The 17,188-nt window shown below is 39.4% G+C and overlaps 1 protein-coding gene across 1 annotated transcript in view; it reads left to right on the top strand.

Annotated features, from left to right (window-relative positions):
• Smpx (small muscle protein X-linked) overlaps positions 1 to 6,758 on the top strand; it is a 30,161-nt gene extending 23,403 nt beyond the window's left edge. Inside the window, exon 4 of the mRNA XM_051141982.1 lies at positions 6,586 to 6,758. Within this exon, the coding sequence (XP_050997939.1) occupies positions 6,586 to 6,717 (132 nt within the window). The 3' untranslated portion in view covers positions 6,718 to 6,758. The remainder of the gene's footprint in view (positions 1 to 6,585) is intronic.
• Positions 6,759 to 17,188: the final 10,430 nt, after the last annotated feature.

The following is a 17,188-nucleotide window of genomic DNA, read 5'->3' as shown; positions in this document are numbered from 1 at the left end:
GTGGAGTCTATGTAGTCTCCCTCCCTGTATTTTTCAATATGAATTAGTGTTTGTTGGATCTCTATATGTTCAGTTAACTGTGCTCCAATTCTATGTAACATAGGTATGCCCACAAGGTGCTTAATATCTCTATTTGTAAATAATATAAGCCCACAAAAATAGCTTAATGAGGGTAACAAAATACTAAATTTATTATTTAATGGGGACCTAGCACAGCATTTGATAGCATAGCTTCTAGAAAGACATCTTCAATTAAAATTCCAGTATGGATATTTAAAGACGGAGGACTTGATCAAATTATTTAACTTTTCCCTCTCCTGTTCTTTACTCCCTGCCCAATTCAGTATCTTGCTAAAATAGAGAGAAAAAAAAAAACTAAAATTGCAACAAATAAGAACAAGTGCCCTCCTCAGGTGTTTATGCATTTACTTACATGTGACTTTCCTGATGAATCTGGTCTGATTCTGAGGAGGGATTAAGATTTTAGATCATTTCATGAACACAAAATGAGGGCATTTTATAAAGTAATTATTTTTATTGTTTTATATTTGGACCACTACCTCAAAGTTTCCTAAAATGACTTTGGTCCTGGATCTAAGCTTTCATCTATGCAGTTTCCTTGTCATGAGCTTAGGTCCTCGGCCTTAGCCACAGAGGAAGTGGAGTATTTTAGTAGTAGTGCCAAATTTTGGAATTTTGGTTACTAAGTCACATTTGAGGAGTACAAATTTTGAACACCCAAAAAGAAGAGATCTGGCCCTTCTCTGTCTTTTGGTTATATATATATATATTTATTTTTTTTGAGACAGGGTTTCTCTATGTAGCCCTGGCTGTCCTGGAACTCACTCTGTAGACCAGGCTGTAGATCACAGAGATCCACCTGCCTCTGCCTCCTGTGTCCTGGGATTGCAGGTGTGCACCACCACCCCTGGCTGGTTATAATATCCTAAGTTCTGGTGCTGCTAACTTTGCCTTCCTGTGAGCTTATGCTCATGTGTCTTCTGTCTGAGACTTTGGGCAAGTATATGAGTTTGTAGTAGCCAAGAAGGTTCTTCTCTATCCCTTAGAGGGTTGCCTCCAGGAAGGAGTAAGTGGGATAATGGACATGGTGTAGTCTGTTAGATGTTTGATAAATAAGCAGCTCTTCAGAAATCGATCTAATTATCCAATTTCATGAAAGACTCCAGGTCTCTTACTCTGCAGGTTGTAAGAAAGAGACATGGGAAGTTTAGAAGGGATGGCCATGGGACTCTGCCCTCACCTCCATTGGTTTGCCGTTGTATTTATTCTTCCCCAGCTTCCTCTTAAGTTGTGTTTGTCACTACTACTATAGCCAGTTAAAAGTTAACTTGGTCCTTTCTCATGAAATTGGCTAATATAACAGCTGGGGGTGGAGTGGGGGAAGTTCACTTCTTCCTTTCCCTTGGTGGAGCAGGCAGCCTGGAGCTCATCCCTGTGCAAGGTAAGTATCTTTCTTTGCAGGCCAGGGAAGCACGTTCTTTTCACTATTTCCTTATCCCTAGTTTGATGGTTTGGGCACACTGTATAAAATTATCAGGGACAAATAGCACTTGGTTTGTGACCACATATGTTCTAAGCTCTCATGTATTCAAATGGCCAATTAATATTCCTCATAGGATAGAGAGAATGAGATATCCACAGAGATCTCAAGATCTTAGAGTGTTCCATGCATTGTGCCACTCCTTGTTTTTAGGGTTCATTCAGTAGAACAGAGAGCTAAGGCTCTTCCTTATGTAATACAAGTAGATAGAAACTCTTAGGGCTTGTGGGATTAAGGGAGGAAGTGACCTCATGACTCAAACTCTGTTTTGGGCCTCAGAATAAATTTCCCAGAGAAACATCATAAGAAGAGTAGTTGGGTAACTTGTCTTAGCTCTAAGGGTATACTTAAATAGGGATTTTATGGCTTGGCTTGAGGCCCTAGCTACCTTCTATGGCAGAGTTTGAATGAGGAAATAGAATATGAACTCAGAGTAACTTCCATATTTACATTTATTACTGTTATTTGTATTTGCAAACTAAGAATTGCTGACATTCATATAGATTTAAGATTCATGTCTTAGCCTCATGTTAACAGAATTATAGTATAGCATGATATTTGTAACATACTACCAGCATCCAGAACAGCTCACCTCTATCCTAGCCAGTTAAGTCCTCCAAGTAAACTAAGACAGTATTTTGATCATGACATCCTCTAAGAAGTGAACAAATGGATGTGTTCTAGCAGAAAAATGGCTTCAGTCATTGGGGGTCTGACAAGCTTTTTGAACACTGACCTTCTTTTGTGTACCTGTGGCTTCTGACCAGCCCTTTGCTCTGCCTACAGACAGGGACTGCATTCTCTGTACATGGCTTGTTAGACATAGGCATACTCCTGGCACAGGTGTCTTCTATCCAACTCCTTTTGCATAAAAAAAGCAGCTGCTTGCTTGAAGTGATCTGAGGGTATTGATGAGCCATTTCTAAGCCTCCAAATCTCCTTTTCAACTAAAATATCATTCTTCTTATGCTACATTGGGACTTTTTGTTAAGCATTTCCTTTTTACTTGTCCCTTTGCAAGATGCAAACATATTATTTAATTGTAGGCCAGTCACTTCTTAGTTGTGAGGCTTGGGACATTAAAAAAATTTTTTTAGCTTTTTTCATACCTTAATCTCACCGATAAGGCACCGATGTGTCACCATACTGCAAAGTTTTACTGACCCACTGTGATTCCCATGGCAGGTATTGCTCTTCACAGCACTGCCCCTGAGTCAAGGAATGCTGCAGTGGTTAGTAAGGCTTATCTCATCCTCTCTTTATCTACACTAAAGAGCGAATATCTTCAATTTTCCTGCTGGATTTAAATATCTGTGAAAAGGGCTATCCTCATTATTCAAGTAGAAGTTTATTTACTCATGCTTTAGTTTACTGCAATTCTTATAAATAACAAATTATAAGCAATACAATCTGATTCCTGTTATGTTTTTAAAACATGGTAGAACGTCAGTGTAAAAATGTACCCTGCTGGGCTGGAAAGATGGCTTAGCGATTAAGAGTACTAACGTCTCTCTTCCACAGGACTCAGGTTCAATTCCAAGCATGCACATGGCAGTTCACAACTGTCTGTAACTCCTATTCCAAGGGATCTGACAACCTCACACAGACATTCATGCAGTCAAACACCAATGTACATAAAATAAAATAAACAAATTAAAAATATGCCATGCTTCCTGAACAATATCATACTATCAAATATTAACTATAGTGACAATTCACATCATATACCACCTTACTAAATCAAATGCTAAGGCTTATCTTGAAGAAAAAAGTAGTCCATTGAGGTCTTAATAACTTGGTAAGAAGGCATCTAGCATTAAGCATTACTATTATTAATTTGTGTTTGTTCACTGCCCCAGACACATAAGTGCAGATATTGGCTGTTTGTGTTAAATGTGCCAGCAGAGGAAGTGACTTACCTGGGAACTTAGCAGAAGGATCTGGAAACATTTTTCTCTTCATGGGTCTTTATTAAGATCTACCCACCTCCAACCGTGAGAGCACTTTTAAGTGCTGAAACACTTTTCATTTCATTGCTACACATATTTAAAAAGAAGCAACACTTTACAGCCTTGTTAAAAATTCCTTCCGGAAAGCCCAGCAAAAGAACATCATGGAATACCTGGTTCTTCAAGTGGGTGTTTTACAGTTCTAATGACCTTTTCTTTATCTACACTTACAAATGATGAATGTGTTCACATGGAGAAAAGAAGCCAGGCCTATGGCTCTGTACATAAACTTAAGGAAACAATAACTTCTAGGGATTTACAGCATCCACACTGAGTTCTTTTATCATTTACTGTGGGTGACACATTAGCTATTTAATCAGCACTGTACCAGCTTCAAAGAAAATAACTACAGGAAGTCTCATTAGCCCTTATAAGAGGAATAACATCTTGGTCTTTTATGCCTACTCATCCTTCCCAATAAACAATTTAAAGAACATTTCTATAAGGGACACATCTGCCTAGTGTTTTGTCAGAGTTTGAGGATGCTTAAACACATTCTTCCTATAGGTGCTAACCATTTTGAGAATGAGACATGGGCAGTCACCAGACCAGGACTAACAGCACGAGCTCTAATCCTGTCCTTCACAGGAGCCAAATGTGCAGTTTCTTATCCCTGACACACACACATGCGCGCACGTGCATGCACACACACACACACGACACCTCATACACATACATATCATACACATACACACACACTGAAATACACACACATCACCCACACACACCATACACACATACACACACACCACACACACATACATATACACACACAGCATAGACATCATATATACACATAAACACACAGACCATGCACAAACACATACCACACACACACACACCATACACAAACAACACACACACACACTACCACCACCACCACCACTACCACCACTACCACCACTACCACACGTATATTGGTTATCTAATTCTTTGTTCAGCAGGTGCAGTTATGACAGTGTTGCACTGGGGACTAGGTTAGTGTCCTCTAAAGAAACAGACATTTAACATACAGAATACTTATTTACTGGGGAAAACACTTATAAGAAAGATGAGAGAAGAGTCCTACCGAATTTGGCATTTAAAGGTGTTTAATGATTCTTTGACAACAAGACAGGTTAACTCCTGGCAGCACCCAGCCTACCTCAAAGATGATGATGAGCATCAAGGAACCTCCTTATGGGGATGGCTTCAAATATGGCAAACAAGCCATTGGACAAAATAGACTCATTTTGACCACTGACAGAATTCTGCCTAAAACTTGGCAAGCTTGGATGCAGGCTGAGTTGACAGCCAAACTCTGCCAAAACAAGGAAAGCAAGTCCTCAATAGTTCCTGCCTCAGAAATATGTCTGTCAGATATATTGGTCCATAAGGTTGAAAATGATGCTACAGTGTTGTAGACAGTTATGGGTGACTCTCCAGGCAGCAAACTATCTGTCATTTTTTTTTAACTTGGAAGCTGCTAACCTGCACTTCCTGTCTACTCAGGTAATTCATTTTACTCCTTCTCAAGTCTCTGATGGGGTTGAAGACCAAATAGTTTAGTTTCACAATTGAGCTTAGTTGTTTAGGGGTTAAGATGTTTTTAGGTCTAGTTAGATGTATGATAGATATTGATTTACACTCAGAATATTAGGCTCATAGAGATAGGAAAATGTTTTCTTCAGGGTTGCCAAATACAGCGAAAACACTATGAAAATAACATGAATATAATTCCTGATTTTTTTCCTGTGGTTCTTCTTGCTGTATGTAGTTTATTTTATATATACATAAAAAGCAAATAGTTTTTTCAAAGTGGCTTTGAATTAAAAAAAAAAAGATGAGAGAGAGCTACAGGAGAGTTGTTGAGATCCAGATGCAGGGGAAGAAGAGTGAGGGGCTTGGTAGACAAAACACAGGCCTCAGTATGGCTTTAAGCTCAATTCTTCAGCCTAAATTTCTCCTAGAAGGAGTCCCTGTCTCATAGCTATAGACACACTTTAGGAATGCTGTTGCACTCAGTCATTTACCAGAAGGTATGGTAAATGTGACCTCAGAATGATGATTAATGAATTTTAGTGACAAGGAGTTAGGATGATCACCCAGTTACCTCTGAAGTAATGTGATCCAAGGCATGATGTTCTGGCTGTCAGGGTGATCAAATGTCCCCAAATACCTTTCTTTCAAGTAGGTAGGAAGAACAGACTAGCATGCAATTTTCTTCTATAGTGAGCTACACATAGCAACTGAGCTTAGTGATTTATAATCTTATACTGTGTGTGCTTGGGCCATGCATATAGAAGTATAGGTTGATTATGGGATTGGTTAGTTAAACCAAAAATCATCAGGTATACAGTCAAAACTTTGCCATCAGGCACTAGAGGAGCCACACACAAAAAGAAAAAGCTGTGGGTCCCTCCCTAAAATAGAGACTCCTTTAATGATAGGAAATTTAAACTACTCAAAGCAGTAGGCAAAACTTGTCCTCCTCTGCCCTTTGCTCCCAAGTTCAAAGCCCCTATTCAAAGATGTTTTCCTTATGTCCTTCTGAGTTGATGTTTCCCAAAGGCACCATAAGACAAAAGGCTGACAGCCACTGCACTCTGAACAAAATTTTTGCAAACTCCTGGACTAATTAGGGCCAGATGTACACTGACATTTTATAGATTTCTGCCATCAGATATCTGATAAGCGTATTGATACTAAACTAAAGTCACTTTAAGAAGATGCTTGTGTGGAAAACACAACTCCATCTAGCTGTTGACAGTATTTATTAGTTACTAGACCTGTTGCCCATTGCATCCTAAGTCATACGGAAAGGACTTTGTTTCGTACAGCACTATTTTACAATCCTGTACAAACTTCAGGGAACTTTATTGAAACTCTAAGGCTGTCTGAACAATGACACAAGAGAAAGTCACCATGCTGAATTCACACTATGACTTTCTTCCTTCAGTATTTATTTTCCTGCTCTATATCATGAGCCAGAGAGCCTTGTTTTTAGTGAGTTGAATTTTTCCCCTTTCTTTTCAGGGGGCACCTCCGACTGTAGAGGAGAAGAAGCCATTTCCGGGAGCAAAGAAACTCCCAGGACCAGCTGTCAACCTGTCGGAAATCCAAAATATTAAGAGCGAACTGAAGTATGTCCCGAAAACTCAACAGTAGTTAAAAGGGGAAAGGTGAGTAGAAAAGCACTCTCTTTGGTTGAAAAAGACTATTTTCCAAAGGGAATTTTCCACAGGAGGAGTTTCTACCTGGAGTGTTCAATTTAGACAGCTTTGTGTACAGTTTTTGGGGAAAGCCCCATCTTTCAGGGGTTTATCTTAGTCCATAACTGCTTGGAGAACCAGCAATGCTGCTTGCCTATTGGTTCCTTTCTCATCCTTCTTCTAGTTAGGGAAAGATGAGGTTAGGTGAGGGCAGCTTGCATGCTTCTCCACCATACATCATAAAGAACAATGACTAGTGGTTTGGCAAAACGATCTGACAAATAAGTACCTGTGTAGATTCACAAGTGGGAAGAGTCAGTGCTGCATGCATTGAGGCTTCCAAAAAAATGTGTGAGGCAGACCAAGACCTCCCACCTCTCAAGTTAAGTGTGAGTGTAGATGGGACAAGAGTAGGTTCAAAACTGGGCACACTGCTCCAACAAGGTACTTAAAATATTCATTTTCATTTTACTTGTTTGGTAATGATCCCCTGGTTAGGATTCAACCAACTCTCTGTCTGCAGATCTGGTTCTTATTAACCAGAATAGAAATCCTGCCAAGAGACAAACCAAATCATGGCTCTTTGTTCTAGGAGATGCTAGGAACAAACTTGTCCTTTATCAGCATTTCTAAGCCCCACCATGCACAATCTTTTCCGTCCCTTAAACAGAAGTATGGAGGAAAATCTATTTGGGAATATACAATAGATTTTTGTCTCACTCATTGTTCATTCCCTCATTTGTCCCTTCAACAGTTTAATCGATGTTTATGAATGGCAGACATATCACTTGCCACTGTGTGAAGAGCATTATATTTATTTTTTCAAGACAAGGTCTTACTTTTTACCTGAAGCTGGGCTGAAACTCTCTGCAATCTAGGTCAGCCCCAAACTGATGGTGATCCTCCTACCTCAGCTTCTCCAGTGCTGGGATGAGAGGTGTGGGATACCATGCTTGGTTCCAGTGTTTCTTATATGCGTCTTGATACCCAGTTATCACCTTCATTCTTAAAATGAGTCCTAGGGAGACGAATTCTATCAGTCACCTATTGCTTCAATTGCCATGTCTCACTGCAGCATACAGATTGATTAGCCTCCTTACAGGGAGATTGAATATTGACTTTATAGACAGCACTAAAAATGTTTGAGACAGTCCAGTGGGTTGCCATGATGTTATTTATGTCATACTTATCTAGACATTCTAAAGATAATTTTCAAACTAGTTTAGTTAAAAAGATTTCCTCGAGGAAGAGGGGAGCTAGTTGGTCAACCCATCTGTTTGTTCCACCCTCCCTTTCTCTTCCTTCCCTTCCCCTTACTCCTCCCCTCCCTTCTTCCTTCCTTCCATTTGTGAGACATCTTCTCACTATCTTGCTCAGGCTGGCTTCAGACTTACTATCCTTCTGCCTCATCCTCTCAAGTAGAGGAGACACATCCTCTCCTATAGGGATAGGAGGAATGCACCATCATCCTCATCTTAGAATGTTTTGAGTTAAAGTAAAATGACAGCACAAAGTGTTTTAGCAAAATGACATACGAGAAGAAAGTTAGTAAGAATGAAACAAATAATATTCCATGGGCCATAGAATAAAGTTCAGGAACCTGAATGAATCAAAACTACCTGAGGAAATTAATCTGGCAGATAGGTATATGAACTTGTTATTTATGAAATAGCAGAACAAACTAATGGCTGAGTATCATGATCAGTTCTCTTTGAGTTGACATAGTGCCATTTGGTACCATAAGAGCAGACCCTCCAAGGAGGAATCTTCTAGTTTAGTTCAAGCTTGATTTCTTTGTGTTACATCTTACATTGTTTTGTTTTTAGTTGCAGTTAATTTAGTCTTTATTCATTGTAGAGAAATCACATTTACCAGGCATATTAAAGAAGGGTGGCTAGAAGGCAGTTAGGTTATAAATATTAGCTAAATCTTGAGTAATAGCTACCTGCTATCAAAATTAAATAACCATGACTCATCTTGTTTTTTGAGGTAGACTCTCTTTACTGGATCTGAAGCTCATCATTAGATTAGGCAGCCAGTGAGCCCGTGGGATCCACCTGTCTCCCCTAAGCCAGTGCTCAGGCTGCAGGCATATGCTTCCATGTCTGAATTTTCCATTTGTTGGGTATCAATACTTAGGTTGGAAACCAGACCAGGCAAAAGAAACACAGAGATAGCACATATCCTGTTCAACCACGGAACATGGGAACATTACTAAGAGGGTTCCCAAGCCAAGGTGGGGCTTAGGACAGGACGGGGAAAGTATGGTATTCAGCCGTATTATTCTGAGGATTCTTTTGGATGAAACTGAAAGTGGCCAGATGTTAACTTAAGAAAGTCAAAGAGCCAGATACAGAGGCAGGGCTAGCAGAAAAAAAAACGTGTCTTCTGACGTCCCAGGTCCATTTGTTGCTGCGTTATAGGGAACCCCACAGATCTACCACGGGGCTGGGGAACCTGAAGAACTGCCTGAATTTGGAGTCCAAATCGACTCTGTCCATTTCTACCCTTTATTCTCCTGTCGGACTACAGGTGTTTGGTAAAGAACACTTATACCCACCTTGTGGAACTTGTGCACTTTCTTTTCTTGGTACTAAGATGTACAGGCAGAAATTTTGGCCCTTGCTGTCAGGATACCTAAGTCTTGGTAGAAACATATGTCAGAGGGTAGATAAGCCATGATTTAAGGGTTTCATCTTTGAAGAGATCTGATGGCTACTTTGACCCACCTAAGTAGACAAAAGAGATGCTTGACAGTGTTACTTTAGAACAGGAGCTAATCAGGAGTAGGAGAATTCCAGGGCAATGGGAAGGGATAACCTCTGGACATGTGGGATCTGCAGGACTTGGTTAATAAATTAGCTTGTTAGGACCAAACAGTTCCTTTAGGGCAACACTGCCTAAACTTTTAGGGCAGAGCAAAAGAAGACTGCCCAACTTGTCTATAATAGCTCTTGTTTTTCCAATGCTAAAAGAGTTCATTGATAACAAAGCATTAGAAAGGAACAATGGAAGTATTAAGGTGGCAACAATGCTGCAATTAAAAGAAATGATTAACAGGGGTAAAACCTAAGAAGAATTCTACAACTATGCAAATGAGCAGCGAGCTAGCAGCACGTGAAAGCCCCAGGGTTGATGAAGCTCTAGAGAGAAACCATTATCCTGAAGTCCTAGGGATTTCTGCTGCTCAGTGGTGAATGTGGCACCCTGGCCACAGGCTTTGTGGCAGGAAGACTTCAGTATACTATTATTGTACACCCTAAACTAGGATCTCTGAGAAATGCAAAACATTTCTGTGGCCTGTCATTTTAAAGTTGATATATACATTTATTGAATATGATATGGTAATTCAGTACATATAAGCAATCAAATCAGGGTGACTAGCATGTCTGCTTAAACATTTGTAATTTTTATCCTGGAGAGTTTCACATTCTTAGTTCTTTATAACATATGCAGTAGACTGTTTCAAGGCATTGTTATTCAACTATGTCGTAGCATGCCAGAACCCAGTACTCTCAACCTGACTGAGCTGTGGAATCTATTGTCCAACTTTTCTCTAGTCTACCTTCCTCCTACCCTGCCTAATCTCCAGCAACCACTACTCTATAGTCAACTTAAACGAAGCCAATATTTTTAGCTTCCATGTATAAGGAACCATGCAGCCTTGCTTTTAAAGCACAGCATACCACCTTAACAGTACCTTTGCACTTGGTACTGTCTGTGCCGGTGAGAAAGTGCGTGGGGGATTTCACAGTCTGAGAATGAATGTCTGTGAGTGAGACGGTACCCACATCCTCAACTTAAGTCATTGCAGTTTCTTTTTCCCAGAAAACAAAGGGCTTTGATATTGCATTTCATAAACTAACTGAAGTTCGGGCTACTGATGCAGCAAAAGAGACGAGCTGTTTTCTTTCTTTTTTTTTTTTTAAAGAGGAAAGACGCTCTTTAGGTTTGGTTTGGTTTCATTTTTAATTATTCTAGGGAAAACACTGACGAATGGTGAGAGCTCCTGTCCTGATCTTTTCATCAAGGTGCCTTTCCTGATAATATGGTTCAGCTGTGAATGTAGCTGTGCAGGGGCGGGGGAGGGGGGCAAAAAAAGAAAACTCTGGAGTTAGAGGATATAGAAAAATAAAAGTACGGTTGTTACAAATAAAATACAGACTTCAAAGACAGAAAAAGCCACAACCCAACTAAAATTTGAAGGCTTGAAAATTGGCATCACAAACAAGCTCTCTCCTGACTTATTTTGTGGCAGTCTGAATGCCCCATAACACTGTGCCAAAGAGTTTAGACAATAAATGTACAATAAAAGTAAATAATGCACTCAAAACCACAAACTTCAGGTAACTATTTTGAATTGCAAATGACGAAAATTTAAGGTTGAACGATCTGATAAAATAACCATTTGGAAACTGAAAAAATAAAAATAAAAAAAATAAATAAAACACAGTATAAAGGTCTCCTAGCTCTAGGCATCTTGGTTCAAATCACAAAGATTTTCACCTGTTTCTAATGCACAAATATTATTGTATTGTGCATATATGCCACTCTTTCTTTCTTTCTTTTTCATCACTACATACATAATTTCATTTTTAAAATGCAAACTAAAGAACACATCAAAGATATCATTCATCATGACCAAGTAGGCTTCATTCCAGGCATGCAGGGATGGTTTAATATACGGAAATCCAACAATGTAATCCACCATATAAACAAACTGAAGAGAAAAAACCACATGATCATCTCCTTAGATGCAGAGAAAGCATTTGATAAAATCCAACACCCATTCATGTTTAAACTTTTGGAGAGATCGGGGATACAAGGCATTTTCCTCAACATAATAAAGGCTATATACAGCAAGCCAATAGCCAAAATGAAAGTAAATGGTGAGATACTCAAGGAAATTCCTCTAAAATTGGGAACAAGGCAAGGCTGCCCACTCTCTCCATATCTCTTCAATATAGTACTCGAAGTTCTAGCCAGAGCAATAAGACAACAAAAGGAGATCAAGGGTATCCAAATGGGAAAGGAGGAAGTCAAATTATCCCTATTTGCAGATGATATGATAGTGTACATAAGTGACCCTCAAAATTCCACCAGAGAACTCCTACAGCTGATAAACACCTTCAGCAAATTGGCTGGATACAAAATTAACTCAAAAAAGTCTGTAGCCTTCCTATATACAAATGACAAGCTTGCAGAGGAAGAAATTAGGAAAACCACACCCTTCACATTAGCCACAAGCAATATAAAATATTTAGGAGTTACTCTAACCAAGCAAGTGAAGGACTTGTTTGAAAGAAATTTCAAAACTCTGAAGAAAGAGATTGAAGATGACCTGAGAAGATGGAATGATCTTCCTTGCTCATGGATCGGGAGAATTAACATAGTAAAAATGGCCATCTTACCCAAAGCAATCTACAGATTCAATGCAATCCCTATCAAAATACCTACACAATTTTTTAAAGACATTGAAAGTTTAATTCTGAACTTCATATGGAAAAACAAAAAACCCAGAATAGCTAAAACAATCTTGTACAATAAAAGATCCTCTGGAGGAATCTCCATACATGATCTCAAGCTGTACTATAAGGCAACAGTAATTAAAACAGCATGGTACTAGCACAGCAACAGGCTGGTTGATCAGTGGAATCGAATCGAAGACCCAGATATGAACCCACACACATATGGTCACTTGATTTTTGACAAAGAAGCCAATTCCATTCAATGGAAAAACGATAGCATCTTCAACAAATGGTGCTGGTCTAACTGGAGGTCTATGTGTAAAAAAATGCAACTGGACCCATATTTGTCACCTTGCACAAAACTCAAATCCAAGTGGATTAAAGACCTCAACATAAAACCAGAGACACTAAATCACTTAGAAGAAAAAGTGAGGAAGAGCCTGGAACATATTGGCACAGGAGACAACTTCCTGAACAGAACACCAACGGCCCACGCCTTAATGTCAACCATTAATAAATGGGACCTCATGAGGCTGAGAAGCTTCTGTAAGGCAGGAGACACTGTCAAGAGAACAAAGTGACAGCCTACAGACTGGAAAAAGATCTTCACCAACCCTACATCTGACAAAGGTCTAATGTCCAAAATATATAAAGAACTCAAGAAATTAAACACCACCAAACCAAATAACCCAATTGAGAAATGGGGCTTGGAACTAAACAGAGAATTCTCAACAGAGGAATATCAAATGGCTGAGAAACACTTAAAGAAATGCTCAACCTCCTTAGTCATCAGGGAAATGCAAATCAAAACAACTCTGAGATTCCATCTTACACCCATCAGAATGGCTAAGATCAAAAATTCAAGCGACACCACATGCTGGCAAGGATGTGGAGAGAGAGGAACACTCCTTCATTGCTGGTGGGAATGCAAACTAGTACAGCCACTTTGGAAATCTATCTGGTGCTATCTCAGATAAATGGGAATAGGGCTTCCTCAAGACCCAGCTATTCCACTCCTTGGAATATACCCAGAAGATGCTCCAGCACACAACAAGAAAATTTGCTCAACCATGTTCATAGCAGCCTTGTACATAATAGCCAGAACATGGAAACAGCCTAAGTGTTCCTCATAGAAAAATGGATAAAGAAACTGTGGTACATATACACTATGGAATACTACTCAGCTATTAAAAACAAGGAATTCCCGAAATTTGTGGATAAATGGATTGAGCTAGAAATGATCATAATGAGTGAGTTAACCCAAAAGCAGAAAGAATCAAATGGTATATACTAACTTATATCTGCATACTAGCCCAAGGAGCATGTCCCACGAAAGCCTTCACTTACCAGGAAACTGGGACAGAGGGGAGGACATCCTATTGGGACTCTAGATGAGAGAAGCATGGGAGAATGGCAAATTAGAAGGATCCAGAGGATCCTAGAAACCTACAAGAAGAAAATTATGATAGGCAGATTTGGGCCCAGGGGTCCCACTCAAACCAAGGCACCAGCCAAGGACAATATAGGCAGTAAACTTTAAACCCCTACCCAGATCTAGCCAATGGTCAGAACATTCTCCACATTTGAGTGGAGAGTGGGATATGACTTTCTCACGTACTCTGTTGCCTCACATTTGACCATGTCCCCTAGAGGGGGAGACCTAGTGGCACTCAGAGGAAGGACAGCAAGTTACCAAGAAGAGACTTGATACCCTATGAGCATATACAGGGGAAGGTGATCCCCCTCAGGAACAGTCATAGGAGAGGGGAATAATGCGAAAATGGGAGGGAGGGAAGAATGGGAGGATACAAGGGATGGGATAACCATTGAGATGTAACAAGAATAAATTAATAAAAAATAATTAAAATGCAAACTAGGGGGCTGGAGAGCTGTCTCAGTTGGTTCAGTTCCCAGCACCTATATGGTTGCTCACAACAGTCTGTAGCTCCAGTTCCAAAGGCAGCCCTCTTCTTTGGGCATGCATATGGTGAACATCTGTACATGAAGGCAAAACAGTCATAAAGTAAAAATAAATCTATTTAAAAATACAAACTTTTCACCTAGAGTCCCAATAGGAGGTCCCTGCATCTACCCCAATCTCCTGGTAAGTGAAGACTTCCATGGGACATCCCTTTTGGGCTAGTGTTCAATTATAAGTGAGTATATACCATGTGAGTCTTTCTGAGTCTGGATTAACTCAGTGTGATAATTTCTAGTTCCATCCATTTGCCCGCAATTTATTTCAGGCTTTCCTTGTTTTTATTTATTTATTTATTTGTTTGTTTATTTTTATTAGTTTATTCAGATTACAGCTAAATTGTTATTCAATCACTTGTATCCTCCCATTCCTCCCTCCTTCCTACTTTCACCCTATTCTTCTCCCCTAGGTCTATGACTGAGAGGGACCTCCTCCCCCACTATATGGTCATAGGCTATCAAGTCTCATCCTGGTAGCCTGCTTAGCCTTTCTCTGAGTGCCACCAGGCCTCCGCACCAAGAGGAAGTGGTCAATTATGGGGCATCAGAGTTCATGTCAGAGTCAGTCCCTGCTCTCCACACAACTGTGGAGAATGTCCTGTCCATTGGCTAGATCTGAGTAGGGGTTTAATATTTACTGCATGTATTGTCCTTGGTTGGTGCAGTAGGTTGAGAAGACCCCCCCCTGCTGAGCTCCATTTCTCAATTGGGTTATTTGATTTGGTGGTGTTTAATTTCTTTTTTTTTTTTTTTTTTTTTTTTTTTTTTTATTAATTTATTCTTGTTACATCTCAATGTTTATCCCATCCTTTGTATCCTCCCATTCCTCCCCCCCCTATTTTCCCATTATTCCCCTCCCCTATGACTGTTCCTGAGGGGGATTACGTCCCCCTATATATTCTCATAGGGTATCAAGTCTCTTCTTGGCTACTTGCTGTCCTTCCTCTGAGTGCCACCAGGTCTCCCCCTCCAGGGGACATGGTCAAATGTGAGGCACCAGAGTATGTGAGAAAGTCGTATCACACTCTCCACTCAACTGTGGAGAATATTCTGACCATTGGCTAGATCTGGGAAGGGGTTTAAAGTTGGTGGTGTTTAATTTCTTGAGTTCTTTATATAGTTTGTATATTAGTTCTTTGTCAGATGTAGGGTTGGTGAAGATCTTTTCCCAGTCTGTAGGCTGTTGCTTTGCCCTGCTGAGGGTGTCTCTTGCCTTACAGAAGCTTCTCAGCTTCATGAGGTCCCATTTATTAGTTGTTGACCTTAAGGTGAGAGAAGTACGGGAGAATGGGGAAATACAAAGATCCAGAGAGTCCTAGAAACATAAAAAAAGAACATCATGATGGGCTGATCTGGACCCAGGGAGGTCTGCTCAAATATATTTACTATACAAATGTATACCAAAATATATAAAAACAAAGAAAATTTAATTTGCAGCAACTTGTTTACTTTAGTTTTAAAAGAACACTTATGTCCAAACAAGATATACTTGCCAACTAGTCATCCAAAGAGATGTCATCTCCCAAAAAGGAGAACATAAGGTGCTCATTACTCTTAAATGTTAAATAGTATGCATCACTGCCCCTCTTGTTTATTCAAGTGCTAATTTTGAGCGTGCTGACAGGAGGGCAAATTGATGTACCCACATACTTGGTAAGAAGTACACTTCGCACCTAACAACAGACCCCAGAATATATGAAGCAAAAGCTCACAGGATTGAACTAAGAAATAGACATTTAATAATAATAATTGAGGACTTAAACTTTCCATATGCAGTAATAGGTGGGTATGTTTGTTCATGCCTATAATCTCAACATTAAAGAGGATGATGTAGGGAGATTGCTATGAATTTGAGGGCAGAATGGACTACATAGTGAGCTCCAGACCAGCCTTGGCTATAGAGTGAAATGCTGCCTCCACCATTCCCCACACTTTTAGTAAAAGAGAAGCAAGAAATAGAAGATCTGAATAACAACGGAAACCAAGTAGGGCCTTACAGGCATGTATAGACCACTCTACCGAACAAGTCGAGAGTACACAACTGTCTTTAGTACACAAGGAACCTTGTCTACAATGTACTCTATGTTGAACATAAAACAAGTCTTAACAAATGCATAAGGATGAAAGTCATGCATAACAGACCAAATTATTTAAAATTATGATTTAATAACAGAGGAAAGTTTAGAAATTCTCAAACTTGTGAACTCTAGCAACACATTCCAAAATAACTAATGACTCACAAAAGTGTAATAAGAGAAATTAGAAAGCATTTTCAGAATAATGAGAAAAACCTGCAGCTTACTGAAATGTATGGGATGCAATGAAATCAGAGCTTATAGAGAATTCCTCCATGTAGACATTTATGGCTAAAAGAGATCTCATATCATTAGCCAAATTAGTAATAGCTCTGTATTTGAGAAATGTGATTAATATTAAATTACTTTGTGAATGGAAACATCCTTATCAAATGACGAATAATAAGTTTAAAATCTATTTATATAGGCTCTACAACAAAGCCTGATGGTTCATGCCTATAATATCAGCACTTGGGAGGCTGTGAGGCAGGAGGATTGTTGTGATCTCCAAGTCATCTGGGCTAAAGGAGCTAAAGAGTGTGATTTTGCCTTAACACCCAGAACAAGCAACAACAACAACAACAAAAAAGAACCCTACCAAAATAATAATAATAATAACAGCATCTGGGAAATTAAAAGTAATTTTCCTTCTTGATATAATACTTTGATCTCTTTATTTTTATTCTCTGTATGTAAATATGGGGCACAGTGCAGCTAAATTGCTAACAATATGGAGATTTGGGGTCATAAAGGCATGATTTCAGTTCCTTTTATGTTTGCAACTTTGGGTTCAGTGTTTCCATTTTGTTAATTCATAATAGACAAAAAACAGCATTTCTTGTATGTGATAGCTTTGAAGGCTAGGGAGATGCTTCTAGAAAAGTATATGTAAGCACAATGCCTGGGC

This window comes from Acomys russatus, chromosome X (assembly GCF_903995435.1).
Source record: "Acomys russatus chromosome X, mAcoRus1.1, whole genome shotgun sequence".
In the NCBI taxonomy this organism is placed as follows: Eukaryota; Metazoa; Chordata; class Mammalia; order Rodentia; family Muridae; genus Acomys; species Acomys russatus.
This window is presented reverse-complemented; position numbering and strand designations above follow the sequence as displayed.